The 21,237-nt window shown below is 38.6% G+C and overlaps 1 protein-coding gene across 1 annotated transcript; it reads right to left on the bottom strand.

The window, feature by feature from the left end:
- Positions 1–2,637: 2,637 nt before the first annotated feature.
- On the bottom strand, positions 2,638–12,632 carry LOC146321161 (neural cell adhesion molecule 1-like). The gene is made up of 16 exons (XM_084726200.1): positions 12,362–12,632; positions 11,480–11,551; positions 11,147–11,341; positions 10,747–10,884; positions 10,315–10,458; positions 9,927–10,044; positions 8,795–8,949; positions 8,072–8,205; positions 7,738–7,873; positions 7,439–7,606; positions 7,143–7,262; positions 6,081–6,208; positions 5,820–5,988; positions 5,519–5,714; positions 5,262–5,390; positions 2,638–3,899 (listed from the first exon to the last, which is right to left on the bottom strand). The coding sequence occupies exons 1-16, from the start codon at positions 12,429–12,431 to the stop codon at positions 3,872–3,874; spliced, it is 2,100 nt and encodes a 699-aa protein (XP_084582326.1). The 5' UTR covers positions 12,432–12,632; the 3' UTR covers positions 2,638–3,871.
- Between the last annotated feature and the right edge of the window lie 8,605 nt (positions 12,633–21,237).

Below are 21,237 nucleotides of genomic sequence, written 5' to 3'. Positions count from 1 at the left end.
TCTACAGACTTTCATGTTCTTATTCTCAAAGATGAACATATTTTATTATCTCTCTTAAAGGGACAAATTAATTGTCAACTATTTTGAGAAATGATGAATCAGTTTGAATGATTGTTTAAGAAAAAATATTTATATTATATTACATTATATATTATATTATTTATATTTATATAACATTTATATCATATTTCAACATCTTATAAGCAAATACTATTAACTGATTAATCGACTGTGAAAATAATTGTTAGTTGCTGCTCTAGCCGATACTAAGACAACCAGTAGTTTCCCATTTTTGTATTTTAAGAAGTTCATATAACCTGTACTGTATGCTAACTTAAGGATAATAAAGTCTAAGATGTAGTGAGCAAAGATGGACAATTTAATATTCATGAGCAAATCTAATTGATGTCACTATTTCAAGGAAAACAAAGTGCAATTCTGACTTTTCACATTTCAGATATATAAATAAACATACGTGGTCTTTTATATAGCATTTTGCCTAAGAACTCAAATTATAAATGCTTTGATGTAATCTGTCAAATCATATATTAGTATAGCTAAGACATCTCTTCTATAGCTCCAATGTTGACTGATAAATAACACTACAGGTAAGGGAGACCTTATTTATTTTTTGATTTTGGGGTGAACTGTCCCTTTAAAACGGGGTTGTTACCAAGCCAAAGAGCACATGATGCCAATGTAGTTGTATACGTGTGTATAGGGTGAATGATGTGCTAGAAAAGTCAAAGCACAGCAGCTTTCTGAGGACAAACTTTTCATACAAGTTTCATATTACTTCTCTCTTTCACATGACTGACACTGAGAAGCAGTGGCTGACTAATGACAGCAGACCAGCCAGAGGATGATGGTGATGAAGGGCTAAAGTTGACACTGACCTCTGTGACAGCTTCACCACCGTTACAGCAAGCATTACTGTCTTCAACCAAAGCTACTGTAGTCTACTTGGATGAACAGACTTTGCATTAAAATCTCACTGTCACTTCAGATCTCTACGCTGTAAACTAGTTACCTGTTCAAGCCACTTATTTAGCTACTAATACGAAGCGGCTAACTCATATGATGACTTTTAAGATGACAAAACTACATTACAATATCATTAAAAAGGTAAGGCCCTTAGAGTCACGTCTTTTGTAGCTGGTCATGTGATTAAATAACTAGCTTAACCTGGTTGTGTGCTGATGCTGCAGCAGCGAGCTGACAAACGGTAGCATGCTAAGCTAAGCTAGCAGCTGCTGCTACGGAAGAGGCGACAGCCTCCTATCATCACAGACTGAAGGGACAAACACAGTCTGGCTAATAAAGCTAACTTACCAAGTCCCTGTCAGCGTCCGCTTAACAATATCGTCTCACGACAGCGTTGCTTCTTATCTTCTTTCAAGAGCGGGCTTCCCTATCAGTGACACAGTCAGTGTTAGCGCTGTGTGTCTGTCACTGCAGGTGTAAACACGCCTGATCATGTGCTTCTAGTCAGCAGGAACGTATCAGACAGGGGGCGGACACAAAAACACATCATATCACAGCTGCTGCAGCCGCCAAGTAGTACTTATTCAGTTCTCTCGCTTGAAATCAGAGGATCCCAATTATTTCTCAGCCAAGGCCCCTTAAAAATACATATATACCTCGAGAGACCTCTTTATGTCCCTTGGAACATGTATTAAAAATATTTGCACCATGTAAGCACAAAACATCCATAACATACATAAAAACACACATCAACAGCGTTTGTTTCACTCGTAGTGCATACATAAGACAAATATATTTTATATTTCTTATTGTATACCAAAAAATGTTTACCCAAAAATGAAAATTCAGACATTATCTACTCACCCTCAGGCTGCTTGAAGGTCATGTTTTTCTATTTTGTAAGGGATCCTTGGCTGAGAAAAACTGAAAGCCTCTGCTACAGAATAGATAACCTACAAGATAGAATTGAGTATTTCTAGTATATACTTTACAGACAATTGTAGATAGATAGATAGATAGATAGATAGATAGATAGATAGATAGAAAATGATTTGACTGCTGCTACTTCAGCACCGTGGACAGCAACATGAATTTATCAACACAGCAAAATTCTTGATATTTCAGAACCATGGTCGGGGCCATAGATTCTAACTTGCACAAACGTCAGTCAGATAAAAGATCAATAAGTCTACTAGACTAGAGTAGACTAAATAACCTCTCTTCCACTGTATCTACACTCCTTTCAAAAGACATTTGCAGTGCTTCATTATAAACCCACCAAAATGCAGAGGCAACAAAGCTTGCCTTCAGCTTCAACCTCAAAAAAAGTTTGACAGTGTAAAGACAGGGTTTGAGAACTGGCCTACGGCATAGTTTGCAGGCAGCTTCAGCTAAAAATTTAATATGATGATAGCATAATTTCTATTTTCTGTTGTTTTTAGTCACCCACGGGACAAATTCAGCTGTTTTAAAAGGAACATATGGCTCTCTGAGTAGATACTGAAGGCAATTCTGATTTTCAGAATTTGTGCAGCCATTAAAAACCAAAACATTTTCCACTCTGTGTTAAATATTTTACTGTGTGTGATGATGAGATGCGACTAAAATGAGAAAACAATCATTCATTTGGTGAGCACAAAACACATGAAGCTGTTGTACAGTCCATGATTTTATCAAACACAAAGATAAACAACATTACTATGTACAGCCATGTACAGTGTTCAAAACAATATTACAACAATATGAAAACACTTCATTAATATGGTCAGGTGATTTGCAAACATGACATACTTCAAAATAAAAAAGCGGCAACTGATTTAAATATTTGACTTGAAACATTTTCACTTGAACATATTTGAATACTGTCAGTAATAATATGACCATAAATACAAAATAACTTACAATGTTAGTCAAAATTGTTGGGTGTATATATGTTTTCCATGTCGCCTATTATCACAGGTACTTTGTAGGAGGTTCTCTCAAAAGGTCCCCTATGTGGCCAGTGTTTGTTGCCGACCGTATAAAAATTCTTTCAGAAAAAAGTGCTGATCAGTAAAGCTGGTTACAACGAAAAATGTAGCTTCAAGATCAAAGCCTCTCATCATTGATATCTCTCATGTATAGTTTAAAAACAATAAATATCAGTGCATAAAAATGACATTAAGGTTAGTTTAGTTTAGGTTTAGTTTAAGCTGAAATGCCTTTTAAATTGGTTCAAAATACTGGTCAGTATCAGATACAGTGTTATTAAAAGTCAAAAAATAAGATGTCTAGCCCTGCATAACCATCAGAGGAGCAGCCACAATGCACTATTAATAACAATAAAAAGATATATGAAAAAAAACAGGACACACAGGATATCCATGATACTAGTCAGAGAAAGTAAAAATAAAATGAGACCTTGTGTCTGTGTACAACATTCAAAATGGAGTAAACATTTGTTGTGAAAATATAGCAATGTGAGGATTAATTTATAACACTGATAGATTTACCCTGTAAAACACAGACATCAAGATTACCCTGTGAGACTTAGTATCTTGAATTAACCTAAATCAGAGCAGACAGAACAACAAAAAGACTGCAAGACGATGTGTCATCCTGCCTGTGGCCTCTGTCAGTCTTCATGTCAGCTAACTGGAAGATTTTTCAACATGAGGTCCAACACCACAGACTGAAAATCTGACACAACCCACTTTGAACAGACGTCAACAACATCAGTATTTCCCCTGCGATCTCTTGGTAATGTCTGACCATTCCCACGGCAGCTGTATCCAATGTAGAGATGGCTGGTTGTTCAGAGTCAGAGCAATTGTTTCATATCTTCTCTTGTGGTCTATACATTATCTACTAGTTGGTTCACGCGTCATATTTCTCCAGTTTCCTGGCCTCATGCATCGGCATGGGGCTGTATTTTCCTGTGGGAAAGAAATAATTCATCAGTGAGATATTGGTATAAAAAATGTAAAGAAAAAAAAATCAACACAGTTCAATGTGAAATTTACTCTGTGGTATAGATTGGGTCTTCATACCACTGCTTAAATAAGCAGAAATGTTACTTTGTAGTTTTTAAAGGAGCAAGACTCAAGCATTCAAAAATGAGTACAGCTGTCCAAATAGTGACTTGAAGCCATAGAAGGTCTATTAAATAGGTTGAATCCTATTTAATGTATGATTTATGATTGAAGTAAGTTATTTCCCCTGCCCTCCTCCTCATACAACATTACAACTAGACAAATATAAGTTGATCAGCTGTTTATAACTGTCAGTTGTCTGTCATCGTAAAGTTCAGCCTGTTATCCTGAAAACAGAAGCCCACTGCTCTGAAAATATATACTCTGGAGTTGGAGTTCAGTGACTGTCTGCCTTACTGCCTGCCAGACTCCATTAATATATTGCTCATTTTAACCATTATAAACATCTACTCCCTCTAAAAGATTATTATGGATTTCTCATAAGCAGACAACAACTCATTTGGTGATTATTAAATTCTTATTAATGCGAGACATGCAAACAAAAACAGACATTCTGCGCCAGAATGGAAATTTCAGAGGAGAACGTGCTGGCTGTACTGTTGTAGTCAGAGAAGCCAGTATTTCAACTTGGCTTCTTTCCCTAATCTCTGACTACATATCATGATCATTAGTACAGTGATTAGTACAGTAAATATATTGCATATTTCTCCTTTAATTAAACATTTAAACATGTCTCAGGTTTAAAGACATATACTTTTTCCTCTATAAATATATACCATTTTGTGTATGTTTTTTGTTCTGATTATGATGATAATGATACTTTATGTGGTTATTCTAAGTTATTGGAAGTTTCATAATACATACATTTACATATGATCTTGTATCTGATTTGACTATATGATATACTACTTAAAAGTTTCAGAAAAACATAAATATTTAGTTAAATGTATATATATCTTTTCCATATGGATATTGTTGCCAGAGAGAAACTGAGTAGATATTTGTGGTGATATTTTGCTCTTAATTAAATGTAGTCTTTGACTTCAACAGAAAGGTCCTCAAAACTTTTTTGTATGTTCTATTGCACATTTTTAGCTGTTATCAATTTATCCAACAGTTCTGTGTATGAGGGATGAGACATAAATTTGTTCACATTGATTCTGGAAAAACATTTATGGAAGTATAGGTTTACTGCTCATTCCTGCATGGATCTTGCTTAGATGTCAAAGTAAAAGGAAATGGCCCATAGCAGGTATTTAAACAAAGGTGAGGTGGTTAGTTCAATATGGGAGCAAATGAACATACTCATGTTTGGTAAGGGAGGCTTTGTCGCAGGTGACCTCTGTGAGCTGGCCCCCATCCTTAGTGAGTGTCTGAACCCCCGCCTGTTGCATGCTGCCTCTTGGAGTGGATATGCCCTTCAGTTTCACGTCTCTGCACACACACACACACACACACACACACACACACACACACACAAGATTTGAAATATGATGATGTCAGCTTGGTGACGGACAAAAAAAGATTACATTTTGTGAAAACATTTTTCAACAGCTACTTACCCATTAGTGGCTCCCTCTCCATCTTCAAGCATTTTGAGGCCCGGGGCTTTCTGTCCAAAGACTTTCACATAGATGGACATGAGCAGGCCACAGTGATTTCTGTAGCAGCAGGTGGCGTCAACCACCAGGAACACCACCAGAAAGATCACCATGACGATGCCAATCACGCTGCCCTTGGTCATACTGCGGCTGGTCACTTTGAACGGAGGGAAAGGTGAGAGAGATGATTTATGGCAAATAACTTTCACAGTTTCAGGCACAATTCAGGTCAGGACAGTGTGTGGTGTGGGAAGCCACATACCAGGCTCTTCTCCGATGGTGAAGTTGAACATGGTAGGGATGGAGGAACCATTAGCATTGACCGCTGTAACTTCCAGTTGATAGGCTGAGCCGAAAGACAGGTCTTTAAGGGAGATGGAGTTAATGTCGGACGGCAGTTGCATCTCTTTCCAGTCAGTCCCCTCTTTATCCTGAGAGAGCATGAGGAGAGAGCATGAAGGAGGACTGACGGGAAACAAAAGGACCAAAGAAGAGCAATTCACACACAGAGACAGACTCTTACCTGTTTGTATCGTATGTGGAAGTTCTGCAGGGGAGTTCCACCATCTTCAAGCTGTGTAAGAGGGACAGAGAAGGAGTTCTTCTCCACTTTCATCTTATCCACCAACAAAACCGGACTGTCTGGTTCACCTACAGACAGGAAGCAGAGACAACAGACGACCATGCATAGGTCATGAATAATAACTAACACCTCATCTTTGGATTTAGATATATCAGCAGCTGAAACCAATAATTTAATTTTCATTTATATCTTCAACTGTGCAAAATTTGTGCAAACATTGCACTGTGCAATACTAATTCTACTTTGCAATACTTTGGTATACATCGACATCAATACTGCATTTATACTGTCATTTTCAACTAATACCCTTATTTGTTTATAATATTCTGGAATTTTAATTTACTTATTTATAGACCTATTTTTTCAACTTTGTTGCTTATGTACATTATCGTCATATATTGCAGTATAATGCACATATTTTTACATACCTATTATTTCTTTGTTCTTATACGTTCTGTATGCACATATATATTTCTACGGTAACAGCTGTAACTTAACCCAATTTCCTCTGGTTTCCTCCAATTTCCTCTCAGTATTTCTGATTCTGATTCTGAAATAGGCTACAAACAGGTCAACTGAGCATGTCAGTTTATTATTTCATATTTAATAGATCGCTGTGTGTTTTCTTTACCCACTGAGGATGGATCACAGTGGATTACATGATGTCATCAGCAGCATGAATGAACATCAGGCAGTGGATGATGATGTCATGGAAATATTATGATGATGATGGTTGCATGACAAATGAAAAAGAAAAATAAGTGATGACAAAGAAGGAGGAGAAGCCTTACTTGCTAGACATATTTAACACATACACATGTGGAATGCATGAACACTGACACATATTGTACATGGTCCATAAATAAATGTTCATCATTCATACAAATATACAAATATCACACACAAAACAGCTGCACATCCAGTTAATGGTCCACTCATAAATACATGATATATTGTTATGGTGTGTGTTGCTAATGTGTTGTCAGTATGTGTATCACTTACGTATTCCCTCCGTGCGGACAGTCTTTGGTTCTGAGAACTGTCCCACTCCCACTGCATTTGAGGCAGCCAGACGTACTGAGTACAAAGTGTACTGCTTGAGTTTGGTGATAGCTAGGGGACCTACAACAGCAAACAGACACACAAAACAAAATATCAGCTAATCCACATAAATAAATGTATAGGTAAGGTATTTATAGCAGAATGAAGGTATGGTAGAAACGATTCACTGACTGATTTTCTCAAGACAGTCAAAATAAACAACTGCAAGGCCTTTTTGAAGAGCAAATGTGCTTTACCTGATATTGGGACTGCGATCTCATTCCACTTTTCATTTGCACTTTGCCTCCACTGCAGAACATAACTTGTGATTGGTGTCCCTCCACTGATGGGTGGGGTTTTGAGGGAGAAGCGGACTGAGGTTGGTCCAGGTGAGACTGGCGGGTAGTGAGGAGGGCCAGGTTGGGCTGTGGGTTAAGAAGAGAAAATTAAAGAAGGAAAAACAAAATTAACATTCTACTTAATTTGTCCCCAAAGGGCAATTGATTTTGCAGTTCAATGTGCATCATAATACACACTAATAGGCATAAACTCTTACTGTATATTGCAACATCTCTTGATGCATTTCCAGATGAGCTGACAGCCATGCAGGAATACAGTCCACCATCAGAGGGCATCATCTCCTCAATCACCAATGCACCATCAACAACACGGACACGACCAGAGGTAGAGTCCTGACAGAGGGAGGCACAAAAGAAAAAATATTCACTCATGCATATGGCAAAACATATGCTCATATTACATGTTGCTGGAGTAGCTGCACTGTGCTAATGTTAGTTAGACAGTAACAAGGAGCTGACTGGAGTGCTGTTCGCCAAATCATAGAACTAAAAACTGCACATTTTAGTGTGTAAGTGTTCATACATACGTACCAGTGACTTTCCATTGTGCTTGTTGAGCCAGTGTAGCTCAGGCTGAGGATGGCCAGAGACGTTACAGGACACAGATACACGCTCATTCACTGACACACTCCGTTGTTCTTCTGACACAAACACCTCTGGTGCCTCTGCAATAAAACATTTCTTTTATTTATAGCAATAACCACCTCATTACAATTTTGAAGATCATGTGAGTTCGTCACACCACAGGAATGTGGTATTAACCACCCAGCCAAATTTGAATGATTGAAAGAACTGCTAAATACTGAAAATTAGGTCTCAAAATCAGATGGTATTTTTTTCTTATACATTGGTTTGTTGGAACTGAAGTGAACTGCTAGGCTGATTTGGACTGCGAGAGCCGCTTAAGATATGTTAATAAGTGACTGTTAGGAAGGGTTGTGGGGGTGGGGGAGTTGGCCTTATATGGTGTTGAGGAACCATGGCTTCAGCATATATTTCAGGTCCCACCAAAAAAAACTTAACACAGAAATGGTGAACAACAGTTTTACCAATGCAACTCCAGAGTTCAGTGCTACATATTTCCCAGTTTTTCACATTTTCAGCCTGTGTTATGATTTTCTAACATGTATTATGTGTTAAGAAGAAAAACTCTCTAGAAATGTTGAGCAACACATCCAGCTGTATAAAGTAGGAGGTCATCATGGTTGAAAAGCAGATTAGTGTTGAGGGTGTTAATGACAAACTAGAACTAACCGAAAACATGAAGCAGGATGGTATCGCTGCTCTCATTTATCTTGTTGGTGGCGGTGCAGATGTACTCTCCATGGTCGGTCCTGACAACAGACCTTATAGTCAGCTGGCTGCGGTCCGAGTTAAAATGATGGTGTGAAGGGTCAAACATTGTTGGCCTGGGAGGAAGAAAGGCAGAGCAAAATACACACTGGGTAATGCTGTGGCAATTTGTCATTTATATGTATTTAAAAGACAGCATTATGGCATTCAGATATTTGCAGACGATACCACAGAACATTAACAAAGCTGATGAGGAAATTCTTCTCCATACACCCACCAGCACACAGAAAAGATTTTATACTACATTAGCAATCCTTAGAGTCAGCGGCACAAAATGACAGTTTTGTTTCTGATGATAGATTGTTCTGAAATGAAAAATAGCAATGAACTGTGGTGCAAACTAAAAGATAACTTTTACTGTACATCATTAGACTTTTGTTGTGATGTAAAAGAATTAGAGAGAAACAGGTTTAGATCAGCTAAATTATAATTGACCATCATCAACATGCTGATGCATAATGCTAAATAAATGTTAAGGACTGTCAAAATGTCAACAAGTTTAGATTTTTGAGTTCATTTTACAAAATGTATAAAGGCTATAAAACTCAATTAGTTCAATTAACAACAAATCACTTCTGTGAAACTGCAGCAAGTTCCAGTGTTTTTACCAACTTCTGATTTATTTATACATACAATTTAGGAAAAAGTAGTTGAAGCAACGTTTGTTTTAGGGTGCAGGTGCAGCATATTAGCAGACTTCCCAGCATGCACTGTGTGAGAGTTAAAACTTTCCCAAGACTCTTCCTTTTCATAGTTTGAACTATGTTTTGTCAAGTTCAGTAAATTTAACTCAGTTTTTTGTAAACAAAACTCAAACATGACTTTAAACTAATCATTCATTTTATGTTCAAGGACCTTACATTTCTAGGTTGAACCATCTGAAAATGATTTACTGTTCACATTAAAAGTCTTGTGTGAAAGCTGTTTACAGCAACCTTTTAAATTGAGTTTAGTTGATTTAGTGTGCTTTAGTGAACACAATTTATGGAGATACTGAAAAGATGTAACCAGCTCTCTAAAAGTCAGGACTTACATGGTCCAGGTGATGTTGGGTTTTGGCAGACCATCCACCAAACACAACAAGGAAACATTAGTTTCTGGTCCAGCCAACACTTTTTTCTCCACTTCTTTCAGATGCACAGTAGGAGGAACTGCAGGAGGGAATGTGTATTTTAGGAAAAATTATACTGAAATTACACTTATAATATATTATGGTAAATAAAATGTATATAATGTAACTATAAAATGAGTTTATTAACAAGTGAAGAAGAAGAAGAATTGAACATTACACTCTCACTGTATGTAACACATCAGGTTTTGCAAGAGAAGGTAAGAAAGGATCTTTGTGTCATAAATCATCTTTCAAACCCCTGGCCACTATGTGATTCAATATTTGATACTGATGTGTAAAAGAAACTGACCAATGATGACAACAGAGAAGTTGAGTTCTGAAGTGATGGTCCTTCCTCTGATCTGGGCCTGACATGTATATGTCCCAGCATCCTCTCTTTTCACTTTTTCAAAATAGAGTGTGTTATTAGACTGCTGACGCACACGCCTTCCCGCTGAGGTGAGAGGAAGACACACAAACAGATGGCAAGTGAGTGATGAACAGATGTAAAGGCAAAGACAAACAAATAAAAAATAAATAACAGTTATCTGTCTGCATCCAGTATACTTGTAAAGCAACAACATACAGAGACAAATCTGAAATATATTTCTGTAGGATGTCAAAATAATATTTCATTGTGGGTAAAAAGCAAGTTCTCAGTCAAATACAAACTGTATTACTGTGAAGATGACCTGATGGAAATATTGACGAATGAAATCTAAAGATAAGGGGTTGGTCCTACCAAAGGAGGGGATTTCTTGCTTGTTTCTGAGCCAGCGAACATCCACTGCTGGCTTGCCAGTCACCAGGCATGGCACCTCACCCTCAGTGCCCTCCAGAAACTCATAGTAGGTGGTGGTGTGACCAAATGATGGACCCTCTGTCAAAAAAAAAGAAAAAGGTGCTTATTTTGCATGAAACACAGCAAGTGAGTGAGTGATTTCATCAACAAAATAAATTATGTTTAGTTCAGGGACAAGACCTCAATGAACCAATTTAAAGCTAAATAAAAGATCTGTTGCACTGGACAGGCTCAGCAACAGCTGACCATACAAGTGTGTGTGTGTGTGTGTGTGTGTGTGTGTGTGTGTGTGTGTGTGTGTGTGTGTGTGTGTGTGTGTGTGCATCCAGCAGTTACGTACCATAAACAAACACCTGTATGGAAGTGCTATCACTGTGGCCGCTGTCAAATTCACAGAGACAGGTATATTTGCCCGCATCCTGCATAGTAGACTGCTTAATGACCAGTTTGGAGGAGGTTTCATCATTCGGGGAAACCTTCTCTTCATCAATGTCTTCACCATCCTTTTGCCACGTTATGTCTCCCTCTCCCCCAGCTGAGAGGAGCAGGAGAAGAGAAGGGAAGGAGGAGGAACAAATGGAGGGAAAATAAACGTTGAGCTTTTTTTTTCCTGAAACATTTCATTTACATGAAGAAGTTTAATTCATCATCACATGAAACTGAAATGACTCACCTTTACACAACAGTAAGATCTCTTGTCCCACCTGAACATCTTGTTTGCTGGTGATGATCTCCATCTTTGCATCTAGAAGAAGAGAAGAGAAGCTTTTTCTTTGACACCTGTTTCTGCCTTTCATTTTATTACAAAAAACCATGCAGTGAAAACTAATCTAGTAATGCACATTTGGTCAACCACTTAAATGTTTGTTAGATTTAGTGGTCTACAACATTGGTGTGTAATGTTTTCAACCACATGCACAACACCTTTCAACCCTGAAAATGACAGTAGAAATAATAATTTTCTAGTGCTCTGTGGGGAAAGCTGATGGATGAAACAGATTGATTTAACATCCACATCATAATAGAAATAAACATTTAGAGCCACGGAGCAGTGAGTGTTGTTATTTGTCATTTTTAAACATAGAAAATGGACTGACATATCATGAGTATCCAGGCATGAGTTATCTGATTACATTATGACAGAAAACTCGTGCATGCTGCAAAAAAGTCAGATGTGGTTTAAAATACCTGCACATCATAATCATTTGAAATAAACACACAAACAAAAATGTTAACTTTAAATTAAAATTTCTAATCATTTAGTTAGTGTATTATGCTGATTTATCATATTCTATAACCAAAAAAATGTAGACCATGTTGAACTTTTACAGCTAAATTTATCAGCTTTTCTACCTGCAGGGAGAAATTTTAACATCTCTTTAAAAAAAACATTCAAACATGTAGAATCCAACAGAAACTCAACTCCTGGGTTATTGAGTGCTTACACTTGAACCTTTGCTCACAGTATTTCAGCCATGATATATATATATGTCAAAACTTATTATTTCAACACTGTTTTTCTAATTAAAATCTAAATAATATAAACAGATCTTACCTGTGCCATACATCATCAGCAGCAGCAGCAATGAGGCCGTTCTTAAGATGAAAGCTGATTGGTTCATCATATTCACCTTTGCTGCCAATCCTAAATGAATTCAAATCAATGCTCTGCAGTTTGTCTGTTGAGTCTGAGTTTTCTAGTCAGAATGCTGAACTTGAACAGAAGTTGTCTGATAAAATTTAAAACTAACTAAAAAACTGCACCACAAAGAAAAAGCCTCAAATATCTGTAACTCTCACATTAATATGCAGAGACCTGTTGTTTCATGTCCCAACATAACTGTGACAGGAGCGGGTCTGTGTCAGAGGTTATATAGGGCCACAGTCAAGACCATGTCAGGAAACAAGAAAGGGGTGGGGAGGGAGGACAAGAGAGATGGACTACTCTTTCATCCCTCCTTTTACCCCAACAGAGTTACTATTGGTCGTTCATGAAGACTGAATGACGTCTGTCCCTCTCTCATTCCTTTCCTGTGACTCACTTTTGTCCATACACACATGCCATACCTTTATCTCTGTATGTATTATTATATTTTTTTCTCAATATTTTCTGTCTTTTTTTCAGCATCTACTCTGTTTTTCTTTGCTGTCCGTCCTCCTGTTCGTTCCCTCATTCTCCCTCCAGGCAGCTGGATGAAAGCAGGGGAGGCAGCCCCCCCAGGGGAAAGAGAAGAGATGTGCAAAGATAGTTTTATCATTCCATCATTTTTCCTCTCTCATTTAAAAATGGTGACATTCTTCTCAAGAACACGGACACACTGCATGCCAAATTCACCACATTGTTAGCCACAATTTATCTGTGCCGAAAAAGGAACTTCCTTGAGGATGCAGACGTCAACAAACCTCAGTGACACCCTCTCTGCAACCTTTGAATGCCAGATATACTTGGGCTACATTTAATCTTTTTCAGACAGAAGGTTTTGTATTAGTAGTCAAGTTAAAGTCAAAACAAATAGACTTTAAAGAATTTAATTAATGTAAAACTTTGATTTAAGTAAGTGGTGCATAGAAATGTACTAGAACCAATATTTCTGGCCCAATATTTTAGGCCTATCACAGCTATATGGCTCAATATCAGTATCGCTGTACATGTAATTTATCATTTGTGCACTGAAACAAGAAACTTGTGTAAAACAGTACAAATCAATGGAAAATCAAGATTAAAGTGCAGTGTAGCTCAATAGTTAACAATAAAAAGAAAGAAAATATAAGAAAACATTTCAATAAGTCCTAAAAAAGTGATTTAAAAGTGATTTAAAAATATAAATGATTTGTATAGCAACAAAAAGTTTTGGACGGGTTCTAAAATAGAGCATATGAATTGGCCTGAAAAGACATATAACATTTTACCATTATAAGCTTCTCGTGGCAGATTAAATGAATGATGGCTGAATTCCATTTATCTGCTTCAGTTTCAGCATCCCAGTATTGCTCATGCTGACTCACAGTCACTCCGTCACAGCTCACTTGGACACTTGAATAGAACAAAACCATGCGTCAAATGTAGTTAACAAAATGACACAAGGAGAAAGAGCTACTGATTTCTGATGGCAACCAAGAGACTTGAAAACAGAAAACAGAATGAAAACAGAATAAGTGTGAATTTTGTGCCAGTTGTGCAATACTGATTCACTTCAGGAAAGCATCACTGATCATGATTACAACTTCACTGGAAACACTCACAAACACACAAGTGCGCACACACACACAAGTGCGCGCACAAACACACACACACACACACACACACACACACACAAAGTAGCTCTGTCTAATCAGTCATCTCTCAACGCTCAACAAACCCAGGATCTGACAACAGCTGAGTGCTTTGATGGTGAACATCTCTGATCCAGGAGCCACAAAACTTTAAATCTCTGAAAACACAAAAGGCCTTTTAAGCAGCAGACATTATGACTTGTCATAATAAGAGAAGCACAGGTATTACTAATAACAACATTATCAGTGATGGCTCTGTTCTATTCAAGTGCCCCAGTAAGTCATGACAGTGAGCCAGCATGACAATACTGAGCTGACCCTGAAACTAAAACAGCTAAATGGAATTCAGCCCATATTTCTTCTATAATTTAGACCAATGCTTTTCCCTCTGTGACGTGTCAAAATGTCCACAAAAATCACACACTTGAGCTTATCAAAAAAACTCTTTCCATCAATTCAAGTGTGATTCTTGATGCTTTAACATGCCTTCATTTAAGGGGTCAACCAAATGACCACCTTCAACTGAAACACACAAACTCACTTACGTCACCGCCGTTTCATCTATGTGGTGTTAGTGCCCTCTGCCACTCAAGTTTCACTCCTCTGGGTCCTATCACTTCTATTGGCCAGCAGCCAGCCTGCCCCTCCCACCTCCTCCTTGATAGCCTATCAGTGTCTCAATGCCGTCGTCCAGCAAGCCAATCAAAGGGTAGAGAGTCCAAAGGGGCCACCTATCAGGTTGATTATCAGTAGGTGTTATTATGGCTCATTAGAATGGAGTGTGCTCATAACGAGGGCTGTTAATGAGGGCCATTAACAAGGGTGGGCACACACAGACAGCTGCTCTATATAACATTTGTTTTAACAGGCTCACGACTCAACAACAATCAACTACTTAAACATCTTTATGTAGTGACACAGATACTGATGGTCTCTAGAGTTCAGGGTCACAGGGGCTCTAAGTTTTGAGGACATATTCAAGTCATTATGTGCTTCATTCTTTTCTACACAATTTTGAAAACGCAACATTCAGTGCTTTGATTAACATATCTACATTCTTCGATTTTAAACTTTTAAATACGCTTTTGTACTGAACCAGCATGGACAGTCATAGAGGTCCAAAGCAAGACAGAAGAACCTGTCTATGCAACACAGTGAAGCAGCTTGTTGGCAGCTAAAGCGTGAGCAGTCATTTATTAGTTTGTAAACTGGTTATCACAGGGAAATATACAAGTGACTAAAGAAGCTCTAGTTTCTGTAAACTGTGAGTATGTATGAGTTATAATGGACCTGTATAAGTTTGAAAAATGAAGCAAACCCATTTGCTGGTGCATTAACCCATGCTTTTTTTAAAAAAAACAATGATTTAACTAACCTTCACGTACTCTCATGTGAAACAGGTAAAAATCCCCACTGAAAATTATTTGCAAACTCAATACAACAATAAACAGGAATGAGTCCTAAATCCTGGAAATGAGTTAGCATATTAGCACTTTCAGTTCTCTTGTCTTGAAGTTTTTTTTGTGTGTGTGTTTCATTATTTGTCTTAAATAAGGTCAGTGTTAAGGGATTTTCATGTTTTGTTTGACATAAAGTTACTAAGTACTAATACTAAATACTTTTGCATTAATGAAATTCAGATATTCCATGTCTGATATTGGCTTTGTTTTAAAGTCTTTATGAAGAAATATTAGGACATTTTATTTGTTTTCAGTTAAAAAGTTCATGAAATTTCTATGAATTATATAAAAAAATTTTTATTTAGCTTTCTTTTCTTAATAATGCCTCTGAATAGTTGGTGATATTGAGTTTGGGATGTGGGATTTTAAGTAGTGTTCAGATTTCAAAGGGACCTGTCTCAGGTGATCAAATTCAGGCAGATTTTTTTTGGACTAATTTAATTCATTTTTCATTTGTATATTGATTTTAGTTTGCTGACTTTATATCTGGCCAGGAACTACCAATAAAAACAAGGCTTTTCGCTGATTCTGGCAGTAATATTCATTAATAGGTACTGTACCCAGGAAATTCATTAATTAATTAAGTCTAATTAATTAACCCCACAACCCATCCTGACAACCAATCACTTACCGGTTTTTGAGTAGTCAGCCCATGGTTCTTCCTTTATTTTGATAGGTAAAAATCACATGACCATGTCTGAATGTGTGGCAGGTGAAAGGAAGCCAAGTCAGTCCTCTGAAAAAGTTCAGATATCTCCAGAACCAGCTGATCAATAATCTCCCTCATGGCACGGTGAGTCTACGAAAGCCAGGTCTTCCTTCTTCCCTTTCTTGCCATTTATTTTCTTCTAAAACAAACTTTTGGGATTTGATTCTCTGATTGAGAGAGAATTGAACTGAACTATTGAAAGTCTTGAAGGGAAGCCCTGATTTGTGTAATTATCTCAAGGTTTGTGCGTTTGTTTCTTCATTGTGCATCTAGTAAAACAAAATTTTGTTTTAAATGTGAAAATACTATGGTTAAATAAATATGGTAGGTTTAAGGACAGAAAACACTCAGGTAGGGTTGTAGAAAAATCTTTTGTGAACCTTTTGACTATGATTTGCATTAGTGGGAAATCCCAAAGTGGAGCTTTTGTGTTACCTTATGAACTCAACTGAATTACATGGAACTGGACTGACCTAGTTTTGTGTTCTTTAATATAACGTTTTAACTCTAAACTGACAGTGGGTTTGTATAAAGAGGGTTTATTTCTTGCCTTGTGAATAATTTATGAAAGTATTTGTCGTGAAAAATTATCCAGTGCCAGCCAGGCCAGGCACGGCACAGCAAGGCAAGGCAAGGCAACTCTGGCTGCTGTTGGATGTGGCTGTTGGGCACCTGACCTTGCTGCATCATTCAAGGCTGTAGGCATGGCATGGCGTGGTGTGGTGTGGTGTAGCATGACGTGATGTTTTGATGTCTTGCCATGAAACGTGAAATTGCTACAACTTTAGTATAAATGGTCTGATCTGCTCTAAACCTCACCTGTTTGATAACAGTCCAGCCCTGAACACATCTACATGATAATATTCCACAATATTCATAGTGCCACCTACTGGCAACAGGAAATGTCATGTGTTAGACTTTGCCATGCTCCTCCAAGCAGGTTGACCATATCCATCTTAAATCTGGTCAGAAAGGCCTTAAGACCTTGATAATGCAATATTGTGAAAATCTTAACGAATCTTCAAATGGTGTTGCCATGATGGCACAGCGAAGGTCAATGTTTTGCTAAAACAAAGGAAGATGTATTAACTTAGACTTCACATGTTCAATCATAGTCCAGGCCTGAACTTATGATATTAGTTTTGAGGTTTGAGGGGAGTGGTCACACCCTTTAAAGTGCAGCCCCGGTGGCATGTTTCACTGACATGAACGAAAATCAGTATACACATGTATCATGACCAGATGCACAAAAAAATATCTTGAACACATAGGCAAAAAACAGCAGGAAGTCAGCCATTTTGAATTTCATTTTCAATTTTGGCGTTTTAACACCTCCTACAGAAAAAATTCAATTGACTTCAAAATCGGCGTGTGCCATCTAGACTATTTTGTCATCAGAAGTTATTGAACGATTTGGTCAGCACTTCACAGAACTTCACATGTTGGATAAGAGTACAACCCTGTACACATTTACGTGACAATCAGGACATAATCGTAGTGCCACCTAGTGGACACAGGCAGAGACATCAAAGTCCGAAGCACGAAAGAGAAACAATTGATCCTTCTCAGTTGATGAATTGAGCCAAACAGTATTTGCAAACATGTTTCAGGTTTCATGTTTCATGTTTTTGTGCCTTCCTACATGCCAGTGGGTAGAGTTCAGTGAGTTATGTTTGTGCTTTGTGTGGCCTGATTAGCTTTACTCCATCCATCTAGTATTACAAGTTCAGTGAGCAGACTCTTCAAATTATTTCTTGATTGTAAAGAGAAAAGGGCAGAACCATCAATTATATTAAGTGCTCTGGAAAATATTCTCCTTCTAGTTTTATTATTTCATTTTCACTTCCTGGTTTATCTCTGATCCATCTGATCAGAGATGTCAGGTTTCAGATTTCCTGGTGCTTTTATTAGGCTGTTGATTGCTTTGCCTAGCTCCTCGGTTGTTGGTTCAGCATCAGGCTCTTTCTTTACAGGCTGGCGCTCTGTGTGGCCAAGTGCTGCATCAGAGACAGTATTGTCACTGGCACAGAGCTCAGTGTAGTGTTCTACCCAGCGGTCAAGTTGTTTAGACTGGTCCACAATGGTTTCTCCCATTGCTGATTTCAGCTGAGCAATTGTGTGGGGTGATGGTCCAAGTGCCTTCTTGATGCTGCCATACATGCCTTTAATGTTGGCTGTGTCAGCAGCTGATTGGATATCACTGCAAAGCTGTAGCCAGTAACTGGTGGCACAACATTGTGATGCTTGCTGGTGTTTCTTCCTTGAAGTTCTAGGGGCATGTATGGTCTTGTTGTTTGGGGTGCATTTGTAGTTGGTAAGGGCAGTACGTTTTTCTTCCACGATCGGTGCCAATTCCATTGAGTTGGCTTTGAACCAGTCACTGGATTTTCTCGTCTTTTTACCAAAGCTTGCCAGGGCTGTGCTGTAGAGGGTATCCCATAAGCTGTACCAATACTGCTGGGCAGAGGAGGGTTAGGGTAAAGAGTGGAGGGATTCATATGAAGCACAGAGAAAGGCAGCAATTTTGGATGGGTCAGTGGTTTTGCATTTGTCAGTGTGAGGGGCTACTTTAGTGTGGCTCTGTGAATATTTTTTGTCTGGAGCTTGACTGACAGCAAACAAGTGTTCTGGAGGGCTCTGTTTTGTAGTCAGCACTGTGAAAACTGTGGGTTTGGAGGATGCCTCTGAGATCAGCACATCATTTCTGGATTAGGTCCAGTTGGTGCCAGTGACCAGACTTTGGATGTCTCCAGGAGTGACGAGGTTTAGTCTGGAAATATGAGTTGGTGCTGGATAAGTCATGGTATGTGCAGAACTCAAGGATGTCCATTCTTATTAATTTTATCAGTGCCGTAGTGCCCCAAGCAAGAGACAGAAGTTGCAGTCTGCACTACCTGTTGAATTGAAGTCACCAAGTAAGTAAAGCTGTTCTTTTTGGGGATGTTTTTGATGGTAATTTCGAGCTCATCATAAAACCCGTCCTTATTTCTTGAGGGGAACTTAGTGTAGAGGCGTACTCACTCACCAGGTGGAGAGGACCTATGGCTGTATTTCGGCAGAGGACCAAGATTCTCTCTGAGCCTCCAGTGGGTGGTATTATCATTTCAGGTTTCCTGAAGGGCTAAGATATTAATTTCTCGCTTCTGGACCTCATTGTTTATGACAGCAGTCTTGTGGACATCACTTATCTCTTGCAGATTGTGTGTTAGTTGGGGTGTCATGGTCCTGACATTCCAGCATCCTAGATGTAGTGCTCGAGTCTTCACTTTCTTTGTTTTGCTTTGTACGCAAATTAGCAGCCCACTTGTTTAGAAATATCCATAAGCTTCATGCACCCAGTGAAGCAGGGCTGTTAGGCTGTGGGGGCTGTCCAGCTTGAGGCAGGCAGTAGCTGTCCAGTGGTATCTGGATGTCTCTCACACCATCAGAGGCAGCCCCTGGCACCAATTTCTACACCAATTTAGAAAAGGGCTTAAAACAGGTGACTGCTAACCTCCCGTGTTGAGTCTCCACTGCAGAGTGGAGCTGGAGTTTCCACTCCAGGGCACAAATGGCCTGGGCAAGGTGTATGAAGGCCCTGTGTTGCCCAACCAGCTGAGCTCCCCTTTTGGCCTTCCTGGCATGATCCAAAGGAATGGTGAGCCAGAACATTGGGCGTCAGTTCAGCTGCAGGAGTTGTCAGAACAATGCTTTGGAAAACATTGATCTGTATGACAGAGTCCAAGCTATGTTTTCTGTCAGTGTTTACTCCCTTAGCCTATTCCATCCCAGCGGATAACTATCTAACCCATAGGTGGGGCAATGGTTGGCCCCCTGCTGCTCTGAGATCCCCTTGCAGTTGAGCCTGGGATCGCAACATATCCAGTTACCATGTGTTGCCGCAGGGAGGCCCTGCAGAAGTCTTGGTGGTGGCAAGGCTATGTACTGGCAGGGCAAGGCTTACATACTCGGCTTCCCTCTTCACTCTTCAAAGATGAAGAGCTAGCCAGTGGCAGATACACAAAACAGGTCGCTGGAAGCAGAAGTGCAAGCTGCTGCTAAGCTACTGTTCTCTCAACTGCACTCTTCGCATCACACACACCCTGTGCTTTATAAACACCAACACAGTGATTAATACTGTAATAACAATTACAGCACTGTGGTACTGGTGAATAGATTTACAGTAAGCATACTTTTTTTTACAACAACTTACCAGGTAAATGCTGGCAGTAAGTTACTGTAAATTTTGCAGCAAGACTTTACTCCTTCTAACTATTAATGATTTCTTTTGACTCATAAGCAGACACTAGCTCATTCCATGAACATTTGGCATTAATATGAACTTTAATTAACATTAAACAGGCACAAACATTTGGGACAGAATGAAAATTTCAAATGAGAACACCGTAGCTGTATCATTTGTTGAGAGAGAAGTGGGCATTTCAACTAATCATGTTTCCTTAATCTCTGATGACATATGACATAGAATTTTATGATTTATTACAGTAAATATATCAGATTTTTTTTCCTTTGACACACTATCTTAACAGGGACTCGGTGAATTGCTAAAGGACACAAAAGCAGGTTGTTTGCTTGTGGACAGTTCACGTGTGCTGTTGTCTGTTTTCACTTCTGACAAACACGCAGACAATACACAACTCACATTGTATATAGAGTGAAATAACACATTTACATAATACATTTTGTGTATATATTACGGATGGAAAAAAGTGTATGCACAAATACAGCCACATGTACCACACAAACTGACACAAACAATGATGTGAGAGCAGAAGACATGAGGACGAGACAGGCAGGAAGGAGGGAGAGACACAGACAGACTCTCGTGACTGGAGAAAACACACCCTCATTCTCCCCTTTGTGCGAACAAAACTATGTGTATGTGCATGTCCTCAAGTAACCTTACTATACAGATAAGCTTGGCTTATTGGTTTATGTAACTGGAGCCACAACACTGTCTAAAACTATTTAATGAGACTAAATTATATT

This window comes from Lutjanus erythropterus, chromosome 9 (assembly GCF_056507025.1).
Source record: "Lutjanus erythropterus isolate fLutEry1 chromosome 9, fLutEry1.hap2, whole genome shotgun sequence".
Lineage (NCBI taxonomy): Eukaryota > Metazoa > Chordata > Actinopteri > Lutjaniformes > Lutjanidae > Lutjanus > Lutjanus erythropterus.
Note: the sequence above shows the minus strand (reverse complement) of the source record. Positions and strands in the feature narration are given on the sequence as shown.

What these genes read in the sequence shown, in the direction of transcription:
- LOC146321161 (XM_084726200.1), bottom strand. Translation starts at nt 12,431, where the DNA reads ATGATGAACCAATCAGCTTTCATCTTAAGAACGGCCTCATTGCTGCTG. An exon ending in GCTGATGATGTATGGCACAG is followed by an intron (nt 11,552 to 12,361) that starts GTAAGATCTGTT and finishes CTCTTCTTCTAG; the next exon opens with ATGCAAAGATGGAGATCATC. An exon ending in CATACAGGTGTTTGTTTATG is followed by an intron (nt 10,885 to 11,146) that starts GTACGTAACTGC and finishes TTTTTTTGACAG; the next exon opens with AGGGTCCATCATTTGGTCAC.